Source organism: Falco punctatus, assembly GCF_963210335.1.
Source record: "Falco punctatus genome assembly, chromosome: 6".
In the NCBI taxonomy this organism is placed as follows: domain Eukaryota; kingdom Metazoa; phylum Chordata; class Aves; order Falconiformes; family Falconidae; genus Falco; species Falco punctatus.
Genome location: NC_137585.1, coordinates 888524 through 904052, shown reverse-complemented (window position 1 = coordinate 904052; position 15529 = coordinate 888524). Strand labels below are relative to the sequence as shown.

Here is a 15529-nt window from a genome sequence, read left to right as displayed (position 1 = left end):
AGGAGAAAGTTGGTATTCCCCTGGATCAGCTGCTGGAAGGTCTTACACCAGCAGACACAAGCCACACCTGTTCTGGAGATCCCCCAGGCCAAAGCATCTCTCAGGACAAGTAGTCACACGGTCACCCTGCAAAACTGTAGAGAGACTGACAACCTGGAGAAGGCTAAGAAGGGGCTTGTGTGTGATCTGCTGGGGAATCTGGGCGCCCTGGTTTCACTATGTGTCCAGCATCACCCGCCCAGCCCACCACGACACCAGTCTTACCACAGTCTTGGCGCTGACAGAGGTCTTGTTTGCCGGCCACTTCTGCCAGCGCTCACCCGCTCCTGGGCTACCCTGATGTTGGGCACCCATCTGTCACCCAGCCCTGCTGCCGGCACCGGGCTTCCAGCCCGCCAGGGCCCAGGGACCCGTGGGTGGTCGGACCCTTTCTCTCCAGCTACCCCCAACAGAACCACGTTTTGTGAGCCCTGCGCTCAGAGCAAGGTTCAGCTCCCATCAGAGCGCTCCTCAGCTGCTTCCAGCCCACGCTCGAGCCACGGGAATCTTTCAGGACCACTCTGCTGTGACCCCAGCCCCTCAGCGACATGTGGCACGTTGTGTCAGTCCCTGACTCCCTCACCTTGCTGTCAGCTCACTGTAACTCAGAGCTTTCTCCTTGCAGCAGACATGTGGCTCCCAGCCCTCGCATGCCTTGGGCTCCTGGGTACCTCTTTGCTCTCCAGAACAGTCACTGCAGCCCTGGGACATATGGGAGGCCATCACATATTTTTCCATTGGATTAAAGGCATGGCACGAACGCTGCTGTGAAAAGTGAGTCAGAATGTAACCGAGCTTGCTGCAAGGGTTTTTGTAGCTGATTCACCTCGCCCTCTGTGTTGCAAAACACAGAGGCTATGGCATCAAAGACATCCTCTGGCATCAAAGGCATCACTTAACTAGATATTGGCCAAGGTGCTGATATCCATCACCATCTCCACTGGTGGCTGTGAATGCCTGAAGAGGATGCTGTGGCATCCCATCGCTCCCCCAGGAAGGACCGGGATGCTTTTTGAAAGAGAACAGTTACACATTTCTCTAGAGCTAATGCTGGCCACATACGAGATGTCAGCTGACAAATACACCCATGAATGCTGCAGGTTCTCTCAGTGATTAACTCACCAGTTTTTTAGCAGAAATGCAGCCCACAGCTTCAGTCACAGACAACCCCCCCCACCCCCCCCGCCTCCCCCCGGTGTTGTTCCTGACTTTCTAATTTGGGTTTCTCTGGGATGTTCAGCTACCTGCTGAGGATTGCCGTACAAAGGTCACTCTCCTTTTAGCATTGTAAAGAGGCTTCAGATTTGTCCAAAGATGACATGAATCTATGTTTTCCTAAAGGGGTGTTCCCGTGGGATTCCAGGGAGCAGGTCACCTCTAAACTCTCCTCGGCTCCACATCAGAGACCTGTGGTGGCTCCGGCACTGCCCATTCAGCATATCCTCTAAAAAAGACCTTTTCAAAAAAGCCTCCCAATAAATATCAGGCAGGCAGCCACTCTTCCTCCTTCCAGCACTTCTGCAGAGGCACGTTTCGGTTTTGCCCAGATCTACTGGGCAGATGTGAACTTTCTCTTTTCTAATCCTCCCCTCCTGGGTCCCTTTTTGGGATCTGTCACGTCAGATAAATGGGTCTTTCCTCCAAGACCACTCTCTGATGCGTGGTGTGCCTGGGAAGATAACATGCTCCTTCCAGGCACCGTGGAGGGACAGAAGTCTGGAGCAACTGCTTCCTCCCGTGAGGAAGGACACAGACTTGGTACCCACCCGGACTTAGCAAAGCTGAGCGATTTCATACACACAACTGGCCTCAGGTTGGCACCTTGGTAGAAACCATCATGGCCCTTTGTGAGGAAAGAGTGGCCAGCATCCCTCTGCCTCAGGGGTGCCTAGTTCAGCGCAGTTCCACACCGTGCATCTGGCACAAAGCCTGCCAAGCTGCGGGCACTGCTCTGCTGGTGCAGGGACCTGCTCTTGGTCCCTCCGCAGCCACGAGGTGCTGGCTCAGGAGCCGCTGTCCTGAGAGAGGCAGCTCTGCTCCTTCCCCGCTGGAGGTGAGCTTCGGTCTGTGGCAGCTCCCTGAGCTCCCAGGCAGTGCCAGAAGTTTCACAGTTAATCCCAGTCTGACCCCTGCAAACCCAGTTGCCTGTCCAGGCGCCTGTTGACCATCACCCTGCCCAGCAGCTCTTGCTCACCCTCCATCCCCTGCCAGACTTTCCCTTCTGTCTCCCCAGGCGTGGCTGCTCTCTGTTTACAGTCCCTTGCCGCAGAGTTATTAGTTATCTCTTATTAGTAACTTCTTTTTCCTTGCTGTGTTTGCTTTAGCTCTGGGCAAACAGCGATTAGGATGTTTTGCATAAAGTCCTTTTGGTGAGCACCCTACCTCAGGAACACCCAGACCAGCCGAGCTCAAGTTGTGTGGCTGATAACCCAGCCTTCAAGTCAGGGCACAATTTCTCAGGTCAGTTAAATTATATGCAAACATGTTATTTAAAAAATTATGCAAATAAATTATAGAGCGTCTCAAAAAGTTAGCATGAAGCAGAAGATTGTGACTAGATGCTGCAAGGACCAAAACATGAAAGTGGAATCACTCAGAGAAAAACATGGTATCGCAGAAATCTGGAAACGCAACGGAAAATTCCTTCAGCAAGACTAACTCAATGATACTGCAGAATAGTGTTTTCTATTCCTATTTTTCTTGGTAAGTGTAGTTTGCATGTGTAGGGCTTGCCAAGAGAGACAAGAAAAGCAATGTGCTAAGGCTGTGCACAAGGTGATGGCTGCGGGTAAGCCCAGAGCCCAGCTGAAGCCAGCTAATGCCCAGCACAGACAAAGGAGCATTCAGCGAGCCGGGCTTCCGTGTCCCTGCCCTGGGCTACCCCTGTGGTAGCCAGCCCCTTGCTCCCCGTGGCGCTGCCAGGGTCCCAGGCGCCCCGGTCACCCCTCTGCCTGGGGCCCAGGCGGGCAGCTCCAGGGAGGTGCCACAGTGCTGACCCTGCTCCTCTCTGTTACGGCTGCCGCAGGGTCCTGTTCTGGGAGATGACGAAAACGCCATTCGAGGGAGTCAGCATTTAAAATGGGTCGTTAGAAAGAAACGTCACAGGTGTCTTTGCTAAAGATAGCCTGGTGCTGAGTAAAACGGTGCCTCCAAACCCTTCATTTCACAACATGCTTGCTCAGCACAGCACCCCCAGCCCCAAAGGCCCCTCGGTGCCAGGCTCAGCACAGCACCCCCAGCCCCAAAGGCCCCTCGGTGCCAGGCAGCTCCTGGGCTCGCCGCTGGTCCCCGTGACCGCCCTCGGGGAGCAGGAGCAGGGTGGGAGTACGCCTCCCCCCCCTTGGCCGCTCCTTACAGACGAAGCATCTCCTAGAGCACGGGTTGGGCTGGGGGTGGCTTTGGGAGCTGGAGCGGCACAGTGCCAGGGCACTCAGGCTGAGCAGCAGAGCGGGTCGGGTGGAGGGGCACAGCAGCGAGCTCCGTGTGTCCGCGGGCGAAGCCAGGGGATGGGCAGTGGGTAACACCGGGCTGCGGAGCCGTGTGTCTGCCCACCGCAGTCCCATCGCCCCTCTCTCTCTCTCTCACCTTCACCCACACGCTCACACCATTCTCGCACTGCTGATGCAGGGGAAAGAGAGACTGATGCTTTCTGCTTGGACTGGGCACCGTAAACTGTTTTTCTTCAACAGGAGGAAAAAAACACCTCCTGCCAACCGTCACAGGTTCTCCCCCGTCTTCTCTCTTCCTCTCTCAGGTGATCCCATGGGCTGTGTGACACAGAGGGCATGAAGGGCCACTACAGAGCAGTGCCCCAGGGACAGCGAGGCACCCAGGGCTGCACCAGGCTCCCACACACCCACCCCTCTCCTCGCGGGGCTGAAGAGCCCTGTGTGATAAGGGACAGGAGCTGCCACCACAGCAGCCGGCTGCTGCAGGGAGGCTTACCGCTTGCTCTCTTTCATCCTCCACCCTCCCCAGCCAGCTGAGGAAAACTAGAGAGCAAGCAAGGACCCCTCCACAGTGAAGACATGGCCGTTGTGAGTCACCCCCCTTCCCTCACCCCCCTGGAAAAGCCCCAGCCCAGCCCTCGGGGCGTGCGCTGCCGAGGGGCTTGGGTGTCTGACACCTGTCACGAAGGGCTGATTAAGTCCGAAAGAGTCAGAGCCAGTGGGTTGCTGGAAAGTGTGAGCCACAAGTGGGGGTTCTCTGAGGCAGAAGGGGCCCCAGGATGAGGCACATGGATGGAAATGTGTTGCCCTACGCAAAGCTCAGCAGCTACATGGGGGCTAGGACGAGCCCTCTCAACACACGCGCTCAGGGTGTGGGGGGTCCCCAGTGCTGCTGGAGCAGGAGGGTCCCTTCCTCACACCCCTCGCAGTGCCACAGAGCACAGCCCCTCTTCTCAGTGCCAGTTGCTTCTCCCAGGTGCTCCTCTGCCCCCTCAGACCCCCTGAGCTTTGTCCCATATTGCCCCCGCACTCCGGGCTGATGGGGCACATGTGCCCTGGCTGGAGCTCACCACAGACCCTTTCCTCGTGCTGTGAAGTGACCTATAAGAAAAAGCTGAGAAATCAGCACATTTGAAGGATTAAAGGGGGTGGGGAGGGGTGTGTGTGTGTGTGTGTGTGTGAGAAACAACAACAACAAAAACATCAAAAAGAAAGAACAGCAGAAAAAAGACCAGCATATTCTTAAAAGCCCTGAAACAATTAGAAAGAAGCTGTAAGAGACGGAAAGATCAAACCAAAAAAGGTAAGAGATGAAAGAAAAACATGAAGGGCACTTGCTGGGAAGTGTCTTCTACACTTTTTCCACTGTCTATGTAGAAGCGAAACTTGTAAGAAAAACAACAGCAACCCAAAGAATTTCCACTAAAAGATGCTTAGAGCAGTGTCTCTGGTCCCTCCCTCCTCTCTCTCTGGCTTCAGCTCTGCCTTCACGTGCCTCAGACGTAGACTGGTTTCTTGGTCGTGACGCATCTTCTTAGTGATACGAGGAAAGTGGCTGCCCACCTGCAATATAAGGGCATCGAGGGAAATACATTGATCAGAAGGAGAGGCAGCATGAGAGCAAGCACACCCAGCTGACCCCCGCTTGCTTCAGCCACCCGCTCCAACACCTTCTTTGCCTATGCCTCATTTTTGCTGAGCTCCTAAAGCCTCGGACCTGATCAAGCCCAGACCTGAGTGGGAAGACACAGCCCCTCGCTTCACCTGGATGCCACCATGAGGCCGGTGTCCCTGGTGCCGCTCCTCACCATCACTCTGCTGGTGTTCAGTGGTAAGAGGGGCTGAATGTGTCAGGGAGGGCTGAGCCGGGATGTTACTCAGTCCCTGGCAGGTCTGGAAGGGAGAATTTGTGCCCTTCTAACCCCACTGAAGATGGTCAGCTGTTGCCCTTTGTTCCATGAGTCCCTCTGCTCAACCCTCCATCTCATTGCAGCTGGCCACGTCCTGCCGGCAGTGGCAGAGGGGGAAGGCAGGGAGCAGAAAGTGTGGGCAACAGCGGGGAGCCCGGCCGTGCTGCCCTGCCACCGGAGCCCCGGGAAGGTGGGGAAGAGCTGGAAGCAGCTGCCCGGCAAGACATCTGTGCTGTGGAAGCGGCATGGGGGAAGGTATGCCAGCACCAAGACAGATCTGTGTCCTTGTGGGGGAGGACTGGGGAGGGTGGGAGGCACTTTGAGCCCCCTTTCTCCTTCCCCACATTCCCTCCATCCTGCCCCTGATCTCTCCCTCGCCACTGGCACGAGCCGCTCACGTGTCCCACTCCCAGTGCCCACCAGGAGCCACACATGGTGCTGGAGGTGGGCTACTCGGGCCTCTGCAAGACAGCGCTGCCCATGAGACCCCGGGTGTCACTCCAGGACTCTGCCTTACGCAACGGCAACTTCTCCCTGCGAATCGACCCGGTCCGGAGTGAGGATGCTGGGCTGTACGAGGCACAGGTGGTGTACGGCGTGGAGGTCCGCAGCTGCCGGGTGGAGCTGGGGGTGATGACAGGTAGGAGAAGATGGAAATCCTGGAGAAGGTTGATTTGAGGTTGTAAGGGTGGGATGGGGTGGGACTGCCGTGTTTGCCAGTTAGGGTACAGGCGGCAGCCTCCCAAAAGCACGCAGCCCCTGCCACCTGCTCCCGGCTGCCTGAGGGACAGAGCTAGGATGGAGGGGCACAAAGCGGTGGGCTGGTAGTCCCGCTGTGACCTTGGCTTCCCCAACACTTCCTATTTCTTGCAGTAACCCTCAGCCCACCCAGCCCTGTGCTAGAAAATGAGCCGCTCGTGTTGAGCTGCAACTCCAGCCACCGGGCCAGCCTTGTGGAGACGCGCTGGTTCCACAACGGGCGCCTGGTCCCCACCTCCGCGACCTTCTGCTCCTTGCACGGGGCCCTTTCCATCCTCCACCCAGCCATCAGTGATGCCGGCTCCTGGGGCTGCCAGCTCAGATACTCCGACAACGAGATCATTTCAGCCACGTACAACCTGCAAATTCTAGGTGAGCTCAGCCTCTGCCTTGCTGCTCCAGCATCCCCAGGTTTCTCCCTTTGATGTGACTGACCATCCCCAATGGCTTTGGCTTCCCAGCTCCCAGCCTTTCCTCGCTTCCCAGGCCAGTCCCCCCCCGCCCCCTGCAGAGCTCCCTCCAGCCCCCACCCCACATCGTCCTCTCTCTGGCTCAGGTTTTGATGGCCCAGCCAACCCTGTGGTCTACGCTGCCAGCGGCTCTGCAGCTGAGCTACCATGCACCCTGAGCTACCTTCCCAGTGCCTTTGGGAGCAGCACGGTGACAGCCCACTGGAGCCGCCTCACAGGAGGACACTTGCAAGGCTGGGGCATCCCCCAGAATTTGAGCAGCAGAAACTTCCCCCTCCACCTCCCAGCGGTGGGGCCAGCTGACGCAGGGCAGTACCGCTGTGCTGTCTCTGCTGGCAGCAAGACAACCAGCAGGGACATGACCTTGGCGGTGATTACAGGTGAGAGGAGAGATAGGGGGTGCGTAACCCATTGGGGTCCCCCACTGCTGGCAGGTAAACCTCCCTGCATGCCAGTGCAGCGAGTCTGGGTCGCTCCTGCTCACAGGTTCCCACCCCAGGGCAGGAAGCGAGGTCTCTGTTCAGGGCATTGCACTGCACCCAACTGCTGAAAGCAGGGCTTTTCCTGGGTAACTTCATTATTCTCCTTAAGACTGAGGAAGACAAAGAAAATAAATCAGAGGAAGTAACAAAGGAGGGGTGTAATAGAAGAAGGAGAGATGAGGAAGAGCTGTAGACCTGCCTGTAGTCTCCCTGAGAGTATTTTTTTCTTTTGCTGCAGTCACTCCGAGCATCCAAGGACCGGTTTCTGAGGGGTGTCACTTGCTGCTCTTCTGCAGCCTCACACACCCCCGGGGCCATGAACGTTTCCAGTGGAAGCATCTCGACGCAGCCCCTGCTAACAGCAAGCTGGCTGTGGCCGCTTCCCAGCACCAGCAAGGCCACGCACCCCATATGGGCCCTACCCTGGAAATACTCCGGGTGTCACAGGCGGATACGGGCATGTGGGAATGCAGTGTACACGGCCCAGAAGGCAGGCTGGGAGCAGTGGAGTATGGGCTGCAGGTCACAGGTACTCTGTCCCCCATGGATCTGTAACCGACCCCTTCTTCTTGCCCTACTTGGTTCCCTGGTGCCCTTTCCTCTCTCAGCATCACCCTGTCCCTCTCCCCTTTGACCACTTGGATCCCATCTTGCTGTCACCCTCTCTGAGCTCTCCAGCAGTTCCTCCTGCTGCTCCTTCCGCTTCCCTGCACCCTTTTCCAGGTTACCTGTCTTTGTGCAGTCCCAGCCTTGCCCCAGTGCACAATCAGCCTTCCCCTCCTTCCTAACTGCGGTTCCCCCTCCCAGGTGCCCAGGTCTCCAGCCCTCCCACCATCTTCAGCGGGCAGGTTACTTTTGGGCTCACACTCACCCTCTTCCTCCTGCTTGTGGTCTGTATTCTGGCCCTGGCCCTACAAAAAAGGGTAAGTGTCCATCACCCCATTTCTGTTAGTTTTCCCCTACATCAGCCCTTGTTCACCCTTCCCTTGGGTACCCTAGGGACAGTGAGCTGTCCCAGGGACACAGCAGCCAGAGGGAGAACAGGGCCCAGGTGGCTGGCTGAAGGTGTCATGGACTCGCAGTGAAAACTGCAAACTGGGCATCAGCAGGCACTCGACTGGGGGCAGCTCAGAGCTTTCAGGGGAGGGGTAAAACCCCCTGGGAGACCATCACATCCCAGCCTTGAAAAGCCTCTTGTTTACTCTCCCAGAGATCAAGCCATGCTGTAATATTGGAGGGTTAATTTCCAGGCTTTTGTAAGTGTCCTTTCTCTTATTTCTTATCTGGATGCTTTGATGTAAGAGTCTCCTGTTTCATACAAATGCCTGCTGGTCCCCAGACGCTGATCTTGCTGATCTCAATGCGGGTCTGCCGTGGCTGGTTCAGCCCTCGCACCTCAGCTGTCTGCTTCTGGCAACTTGCTGCCCTGCGTTTGCTCAGCTTCTTGCAGTAGCTCATCTTCTGAAAAACTCTGCCTTGCCTTCGTCATCCCAGAGAGCAGGCCAGGAGTGACCCCTCGGTAGCATGCCACTGGGGAAAACCGTGCAACCAAGCCAGACCATTTCTCTGCAGTTTTCACACTGCTTCTCTGCCATTTAATTACAGGGCAAATCCTTCCTTCAGGGCTTCCCTTGGCTGACAAGGGACGCCCTTCGTGAGTAGCAGTGATGTAGTTGTTTAAGGACACTCCTTAGCTTGTTGGAAAGGGCCCACGGTGAAAATCCCCTTCCAGTGCAGAAGGGGCCAGGGGCTCAGAGCAATCTCAGGTTGGGAGAGCTGGCCCTGGTGAAAGAGCTGGGTGCTTTGAACCTGCCTTGAGCTGAAGACAAGGGATGTGACAGCACTGATGTGAATTCTGAGCAAATCCTGGTGGCTGGAGACTGAAGGTGGGCAGCATCAAAACAGAAGCAAGACAAGCACTTTAAAAAAAACACTGCGGGTAGCACTAGAGCGACTCATGGCTGGTTCTTCGTCACGGGTCCTTAATCAACACTGATGGTAAAGGATAATCTGATGCAGAAATCTGCAGTTTCTAGATGACTCTCTCAGTCTGAGCCAGCCCAGGACAAGACGCTCAGCACCACCTTTCTGGCCCAAGCCCTCGGGCAGGAATCCCTGGACCAGTGTAACTGTAAAGCCTTGGCTAGCAGGAAAGAGGACACCTGGGCGTCCAGCTGACAGGTGAAGCAGCTCTAACTCAGCCAGGTTATTTACCACCCCGAAGCATTTGCATGTGCTTCGCCAAGCAAGCCAGCCTCCTCTGTGGCAGCCCAGGGCCTCCCTCCACGCGTGGTCCTCGAGCTCTGCTCTGCGCAGCCTCCCCAGGGGGCTCACCCTCTGCGAGTGCAGGTGAGGTACTGAGCAGGATGTCAGCGCTTCTCTTGCTCTCTCCCTCTCTCTGCTGGCATCCTAGGAGATTACATTGCTTTTGCGCTGATCGAACACGGGCTGCTCGCCGGTACCCCTTGATGCCTGCACATCAGGAATTTCTGCCCCAGTGCCCTGAGCCTACCGATGTGCAGTCGGTACTTCACTCCCCCTGTCATTCAGCTTACTGCTCCGTTCTCCTCAGATATCTGGGTCCTGGGTGACGTTTTCATCCTCTTTTTTCCAAGTAAGGCTCCTCAGCCTTATCAGCTACACAACTCATTAGCACTTTCACACTCCTTGTGCCATTAACGACTGGTCCCACAACTGATCTTTGAAGGCTTGTGCTTATCATTTCTCTACAGCCTGACAGAAACCTGCCAGCAGAATCCCAGTCCCTTCCTCCTAGCTAAGATCACCCACCATGCCATTCCACTCATCCCGTCTCACTGTATTGATTGTCTGTGTGTCACAGTATGCTTTACCGTTATCAGGAGCCCTGAGATCTGCGTCTTCTCTATTGTCTAGAAAGTCACTTGTTAAAGCCAGATGGGAAAGTGGTTCTGTCTTTAATCTGTTCTTATCTCATTTTGGATGAAACCTCATGCCTTTAATTATTCTCTCCGAAAAGGTGTTGTAAAATCTGGCATACCATCGAACCTGGCAATGCCCTGGCCATTGCCATGTTGCTCTTTGCTCTCTCTTAAACGTGTCCTGTCTTTATTATTCCTTATGGCCATGACACCACAGAGGACAGTGTTGAGCCAGCCCTCCTGAGAAGAAAGTGCATGTCTCGGAGAGTGGGGCTGGGGCTGCTCACTGGCTCTGGCAGGGAATGGGAGCCTTGCGGTTGCAAGCAGTAGGGCCACGTTTTCCATGGCAGGCAGAAGCCCGGACCTGTGCCTGTCAGTCTACCTTCCATGCCTGATATTGCCATTTTCTTCCCTTTCAGAAGCGGTCTCCTGCCTTCCCAGCACTGGAAGGGATGGTTGCAGTCATGGTGCCAAGGAAGAAGGAGGTGGAGGAAAACCAGAAAGAGAAGATCCAGCAAACCAAGTGCTGATGGGAGCAGGGACAGCGGGCTCATCTGCTTGGGAGGATGAAACTCTGCGTGCCATGCTGCAGAGAGATGGGCACCATGCAGACCTCTCAGGACGGTCTAGGGATGGCACAAACCGTGAGGCTGTGGGAGCTCTGTACCTGCAGAGGGGCTGGAAGCTGCGTACCAGGGCAAGGCGAGACTCACCGCTGCACCAAGGTGGCAGGCAGCGCAGGCGCTTCGGAGCTGTTGGGAGTATTTGAGCCAGTAGCTATTGCCTGCTTCAGTGCCACTTCTCCTGCCCATCCTCTGCACCTCCTTCAGCCTCTCTCACAGTCTCGCACCAGTGGGATGCTCAGATGCGGGCAATGGCTTGAGCCCACCTACCTGCAGCCCGATGGCATTTTCTCCCCCCTGCCCGCTCTCCTCACCCTCTCCCCGCATCGCCCTGCTCCTGCACCCACCCAGTGGCAGAGGGGACACCGCAGAGGACTGCACGTTGCACACTTTGAGCATTTTATTTTATCAGAAATTTGGTTTAGAACCTAAAATAAATCTGTCTAACAAAACAACCTGCTAGCCCCGATGTGTGCTTGTGGAGGACGGTGCCTGTTGACGGTGCCAGTGCACCTCTGCCTGCGTGGGGCAGGTTCTAAGGATTTTGCTCCCTGCTCTTTCTCTTTCAGTTCTGTTCTACTGAAGCTGCCTGTTCATTTCTGCCATTTTCACAGTGGGGTAGAGGAAATCAAATGCCACTAGAGAAGAAAGAATCACAGGTTCAGTCTCCTTTTTGCTGTACTTCAGAGGCTTCCCCCCCCCCTTCCCCCGTCTGGCTGTCCCTGTTCACTCACTCATTTATTCCTTCAGTCCTCACATTTTCCTGATAGGCCTTCAATTGATGTTAGGGCTCTCTGTCGCTCTCCTCCTGGTAAGGACGTACTTAGTAATGTAAGCGCGAGTCCGCCAGGTCCCATCTCTCAAGACCTTCAATGTTTTTAGGTTTCATGTAGTCAGAGAATGCTCTTCCCCTCCTCTCTGAGCAGCCATGGAGGACAGCAGTGCTGCTCTGGAACTGTCACTCCACGCCACCCAGAAGAAAACCTCACTAGTAAGGAGAGTCACACGTGCGGTTTCTCCCACCTGGGTCCCCAGGCTGCAGCTGCTCGAGGAGGCGGCGGTACAAAATTCAAGGTCTCGACGTTTAGGGTGGCAGATTCTCTTGCCCTGAGTAGCGGGCGCCGCTGCCAGTTTCCGTTATTTAAGCAGGCACACAGAGGCCTTCTTGCTGCGTGGCACTGCCCGTCCCGCCGAGGCTCAGGCAGATGGCAGCGACTGCACCCTGGGATCTCGGGCTGCAGGGAGCCGAGCTGCACCCAAAGTCACAGCTGGCCCGCCCCGGGGGGCGTCTGACCTCCACAGCCCCCCAGCTCCTCAGCTAGCCACGTCTTTCACTGAAAATGATGCCCACTCCTGCACCGAGGGCGATGCAGCGGAGGTGCGAGGCAGGCTTGCCTGCTTCAGCTGTCCCACGCCGTTCCAGGCGGACGCTGGAGCAGGGCCGGCATGAGCAGGACCTTCCACCTGGTACTGGGCATCGTCCCAGGGGAATCAGCGTCCTGCGATTTCTGCAGGCTGGAGTAACCGGTCCAGCTGAGCTTCCTCTCTGCCAGAGGCTTTGGAGAGAGAAAAGGTGGGTGAGCCCCCACGGGGCTAAGGGGCCAGCCAGTGTCCAGCAGGACCCCAGCATATTCTCCCAGTGCCCGACAGAGGTTTGTGCTCCCTCCTCGCACAGGGTGGGATGCCCTCTGCTCCTGTAGGTAATGCTGTTAGCATCGCCTCCTCCCCACCTGGCTGCTCTCATTGCCGAGACGTGTGCCCCATCTGCCTCTCACCTTCCTGTTTTCTTGTACTCCCTGACCTCCTCTGGCCATCGGTTCTCGGGTCGGCTTGTTCATTCTGTAAAAATGGTTCTTCATCAGTTTTGAATTGAAAGCTTGCTGCTTTCAGAAGATAATAATATTAAAATAAATATAATACATGAAATAATAAATATAAGGAAAAAAAAAAAAACAAACAAACCAAAAAACCCCTGTCTCTTGGCTGCCCTACCCCAGCGTGGGGTCTTGCATGGACTGGGGCGGGGGGGATCTGCTCCCCGTGGGCTCCATGGGCTGGGGGCACACCTGCCTCACCGTGGGCTTCATCACGGGCTGCCGGGGGGGATCTGCTGCAGCACCTGGAGCCCCTCCTGCCTCCTCCTGCCCCGGCCCGGGGGGCTGCAGGGCTGCTGCTCTCACACAGCCTCACTCCTCTCTCCCGCTGCAGGTTTTCCCCCTTATTCTTAAATCCGTCACCCCTGAGGTGCTGCCGCTGTCACTGCTGGGCTCAGCCTTGGCCAGCGGCGGGTCCGGCTGGGAGCCGGCTGGTGTGGGCTCTGTCGGACACGGGGGAACCTTCTGGCAGCTCCTCACTGAAGCCCCCACTGCAGCCCCCCCACTACCAAACCCTTGCCATGCAAACCCACAGACAGAAGTAGAAAGTTTGAGAAAAACACAGGGAATCCAGTGGGTTCCCTTTTTTCAGAGGGGAGCAGTAAAGGAACGCAAAGAAAGTGTTATGCATGCAAATTCCTTTGCATCCAACCCCTCCAAAAAGAATGGGAAGAGGATCTTTAATCCTAAATTATTCTTTTTTTATAAGACAGACAAGCACTGTCAGAAGAAAAAATCAGAGCTAGGTCCAGATATTCTGCATCCAAGACTTCTGAGGGATTTCAAGTGAAAAGCTAAGTGCTAGCAAATAGTGTAATCTGACAAAGAAGCAATTATAAACAGCACACCTATTGTGGTGTTGGCACATTCTGCACAGCCTTTTAAAAATAATTAAAAATTAGAACCAGATCTCGAATTATCTAGGACATTAAGGCACAATGAGTTTTGTACCTGCTTGGCAAACCTGTGTGAACAATACCAGCACCAATTCTGAAAAAACAAAACAAAACAGAACAAAACAAAACACCCATGCCTTACTACTCTGCTTGGATTTCTTCAACACCTTGATGCATCAGTGAATAAAACTAAAATATACGGGGTCCTTCATTTTGTCTTCCCAAGGTTCCCTCAAACCGAGCTCCTTCAGGGAACTCTGTTGTTGTAGGTTCTGCATCTTGTGCTGCCCGCTGAGACCCTGGGACACGTCACTGTTGACTCCATCGTGCTCATGGCTCCTACCACCAGGTTTCCATCCTGCTGGCCTGCCCGTCCCAGCTCCGAGGTGGGTGTCCCTCCCGCCTGGGCGTGCGTTTCAGGGGGTCTTACAGCAAGAGGATCCAGGGCAGGACACTCTGCCCAGGGAAAACGGTGGGAGGGGGTGCACAAGGGCAGCCTTTGGAAGGACTTGTTAATTCTCCTTCTTACTGAGGTTGCTCACACTCCTCTTCTTTTACAAGCACTGGGCGTCTTCCCCTCCTGCCACCAGGTCAGCATCTCCCTTTTCCGTGGGAAAACAGCATCGGCTTTCGGCCCCAGGAGGCGGCACTGGCAGTGTCCCCAACAAGCCTTTTGGGGGGCGGCAGAAGCTTGGCGGGGGCCCTGGGCTCAGGCATCCCCCAGCCCTTTGAAATCTCACGCCCAGGTGAGCGCAGGCACCCAGAGGGTCCCCCCGAGGGGTCCCCCCCGAGGAGTTCCCCCCCCGCCCCACCGCCCGGGCACCCCGCAGCTCCGCCGTGCCAAAGCCTTGCGCCTCCATCCCCAACCGAGGGCCCACGGGGTCCCGGCGCTGTGCCCCGGGCGGGAGGGGGGGGCTCAGCGTCCCCCCGGCCCCTCGGCTGCCTGGCCCGGGCCTGTGCCGCCATCTAGTGTCCGCCGTGACAGGAATCCCCCGCCCACCCGCGCTCGCATCACCGGGACCCCCGTCATTTGCTCGCCCCGTGCTCAGCCCGGTGAGCCCTCAGCCCGCCCGTCCCTCGGCTGTCAGCTAAGGAAGCCACAGCCACCACTTCCTACAGTAACTGCTCCGAAGCAAAACCCTGCGGCTGCTGCTGCTGCGAGCCCCAGGCTGCTCCCCACGGCATCTCCAGACCCCCGGTGCTGACAGAGCCCCCCCAGTCGGGTGTCGCACCAAGCACTGTCACCAGCTTCTCCCCTTTCCTCTCGCCGAGGTCATTGCTGTAAGGTAGGAAGGAATATCCATCCAACGTGGGTCCTAGAGTCTCCCACCACCACCCCCTGCCTGCCCGTTGCACTGCTGGCACATCTTAACATGGTTTGTTGGCTCGCTTCGGCCCCTGCTGCTTCTGGGGTGACAGGCGTTTCCAGCCGGTGGTTCTGGGGTCCCCCCCTCTGCGGTGCCCCAGAGCAGCCCCTGGCCCCGGCACATCTGCTGAGCCCTTAGCCAGCCTCCACGCCTGCCAAAACACAGGGGACCCTGCTGGCGAGGGACACCCCTGGAGAATTCCGGACTCTCCTCTGTGATCTGCAAATGAACCCCTACACTCGAGAACCCTCGGTCCCCAGCCCCAGCAGCAGCAGCCAGGCGCCCAGCGTGGCAGGGAGGCATCTCCCCCCAGCGCAGCCGGGGGTCTCCTTTCCAAGGTGCAAAGCTGGGGGGGCAAATCACCGAGCCCCCTCGCCAGACAGCTGCCTGCTTCTAGCTCTCCCCGTCTGTGTCAGCTGTGCCCCTCAGCCAGCTCCACAGGCGTCAGCAATTCTGTTACGAGACAGCGCCCGGCCTTCGAAGGTGCTGCCACCCGGGTGCCTCGAGGTTTCATGTGTTTCATGCTGTGTTCAACGCTCGTCCTACCTTCTCTCCACCACCGTGGAGCCATCGCAAATTTTCCAATACATCTGGGTGCCCTTTACCCATCACAGCCCACAGGAACATTCCTTGCCCTCACCGACATGCAGGGAACATGCTTTTAAGGAAAGCATCTCTGGAGGTTTCTCGGCTTTCCACTGGAGTCGGTCACACGTCCATCTCTACACCTGATTTCTGAGACCCTTTTCTTCCCTTTTCA

General features: G+C 56.5%; 1 protein-coding gene across 2 annotated transcripts; it reads left to right on the top strand.

The window, feature by feature from the left end:
• Nucleotides 1-1230: 1230 nt before the first annotated feature.
• Nucleotides 1231-15529, top strand: LAG3 (lymphocyte activating 3). Of its 2 annotated transcripts, XM_080391465.1 has the most exons (9): nucleotides 1231-3258; nucleotides 3302-5319; nucleotides 5482-5653; nucleotides 5812-6038; nucleotides 6272-6529; nucleotides 6714-7007; nucleotides 7348-7638; nucleotides 7917-8032; nucleotides 10429-15529. In XM_080391465.1, the coding sequence occupies exons 2-9, from the start codon at nucleotides 5265-5267 to the stop codon at nucleotides 10537-10539; spliced, it is 1524 nt and encodes a 507-aa protein (XP_080247591.1). In that variant the 5' UTR covers nucleotides 1231-3258; nucleotides 3302-5264; the 3' UTR covers nucleotides 10540-15529. The 2 variants fall into 2 exon arrangements, with proteins under 2 accessions (XP_080247591.1, XP_080247592.1); XM_080391466.1 differs by lacking the exon at nucleotides 1231-3258 and having other exon boundaries at nucleotides 3286-5319.

Coding starts and splice junctions, on each gene's coding strand:
- LAG3 (XM_080391465.1), top strand. CDS start 5,265: ATGAGGCCGGTGTCCCTGGTGCCGCTCCTCACCATCACTCTGCTGGTG. Junction 6,530..6,713: donor GTACAACCTGCAAATTCTAG/GTGAGCTCAGCC, acceptor TCTCTGGCTCAG/GTTTTGATGGCCCAGCCAAC. Junction 7,639..7,916: donor GTATGGGCTGCAGGTCACAG/GTACTCTGTCCC, acceptor TCCCCCTCCCAG/GTGCCCAGGTCTCCAGCCCT.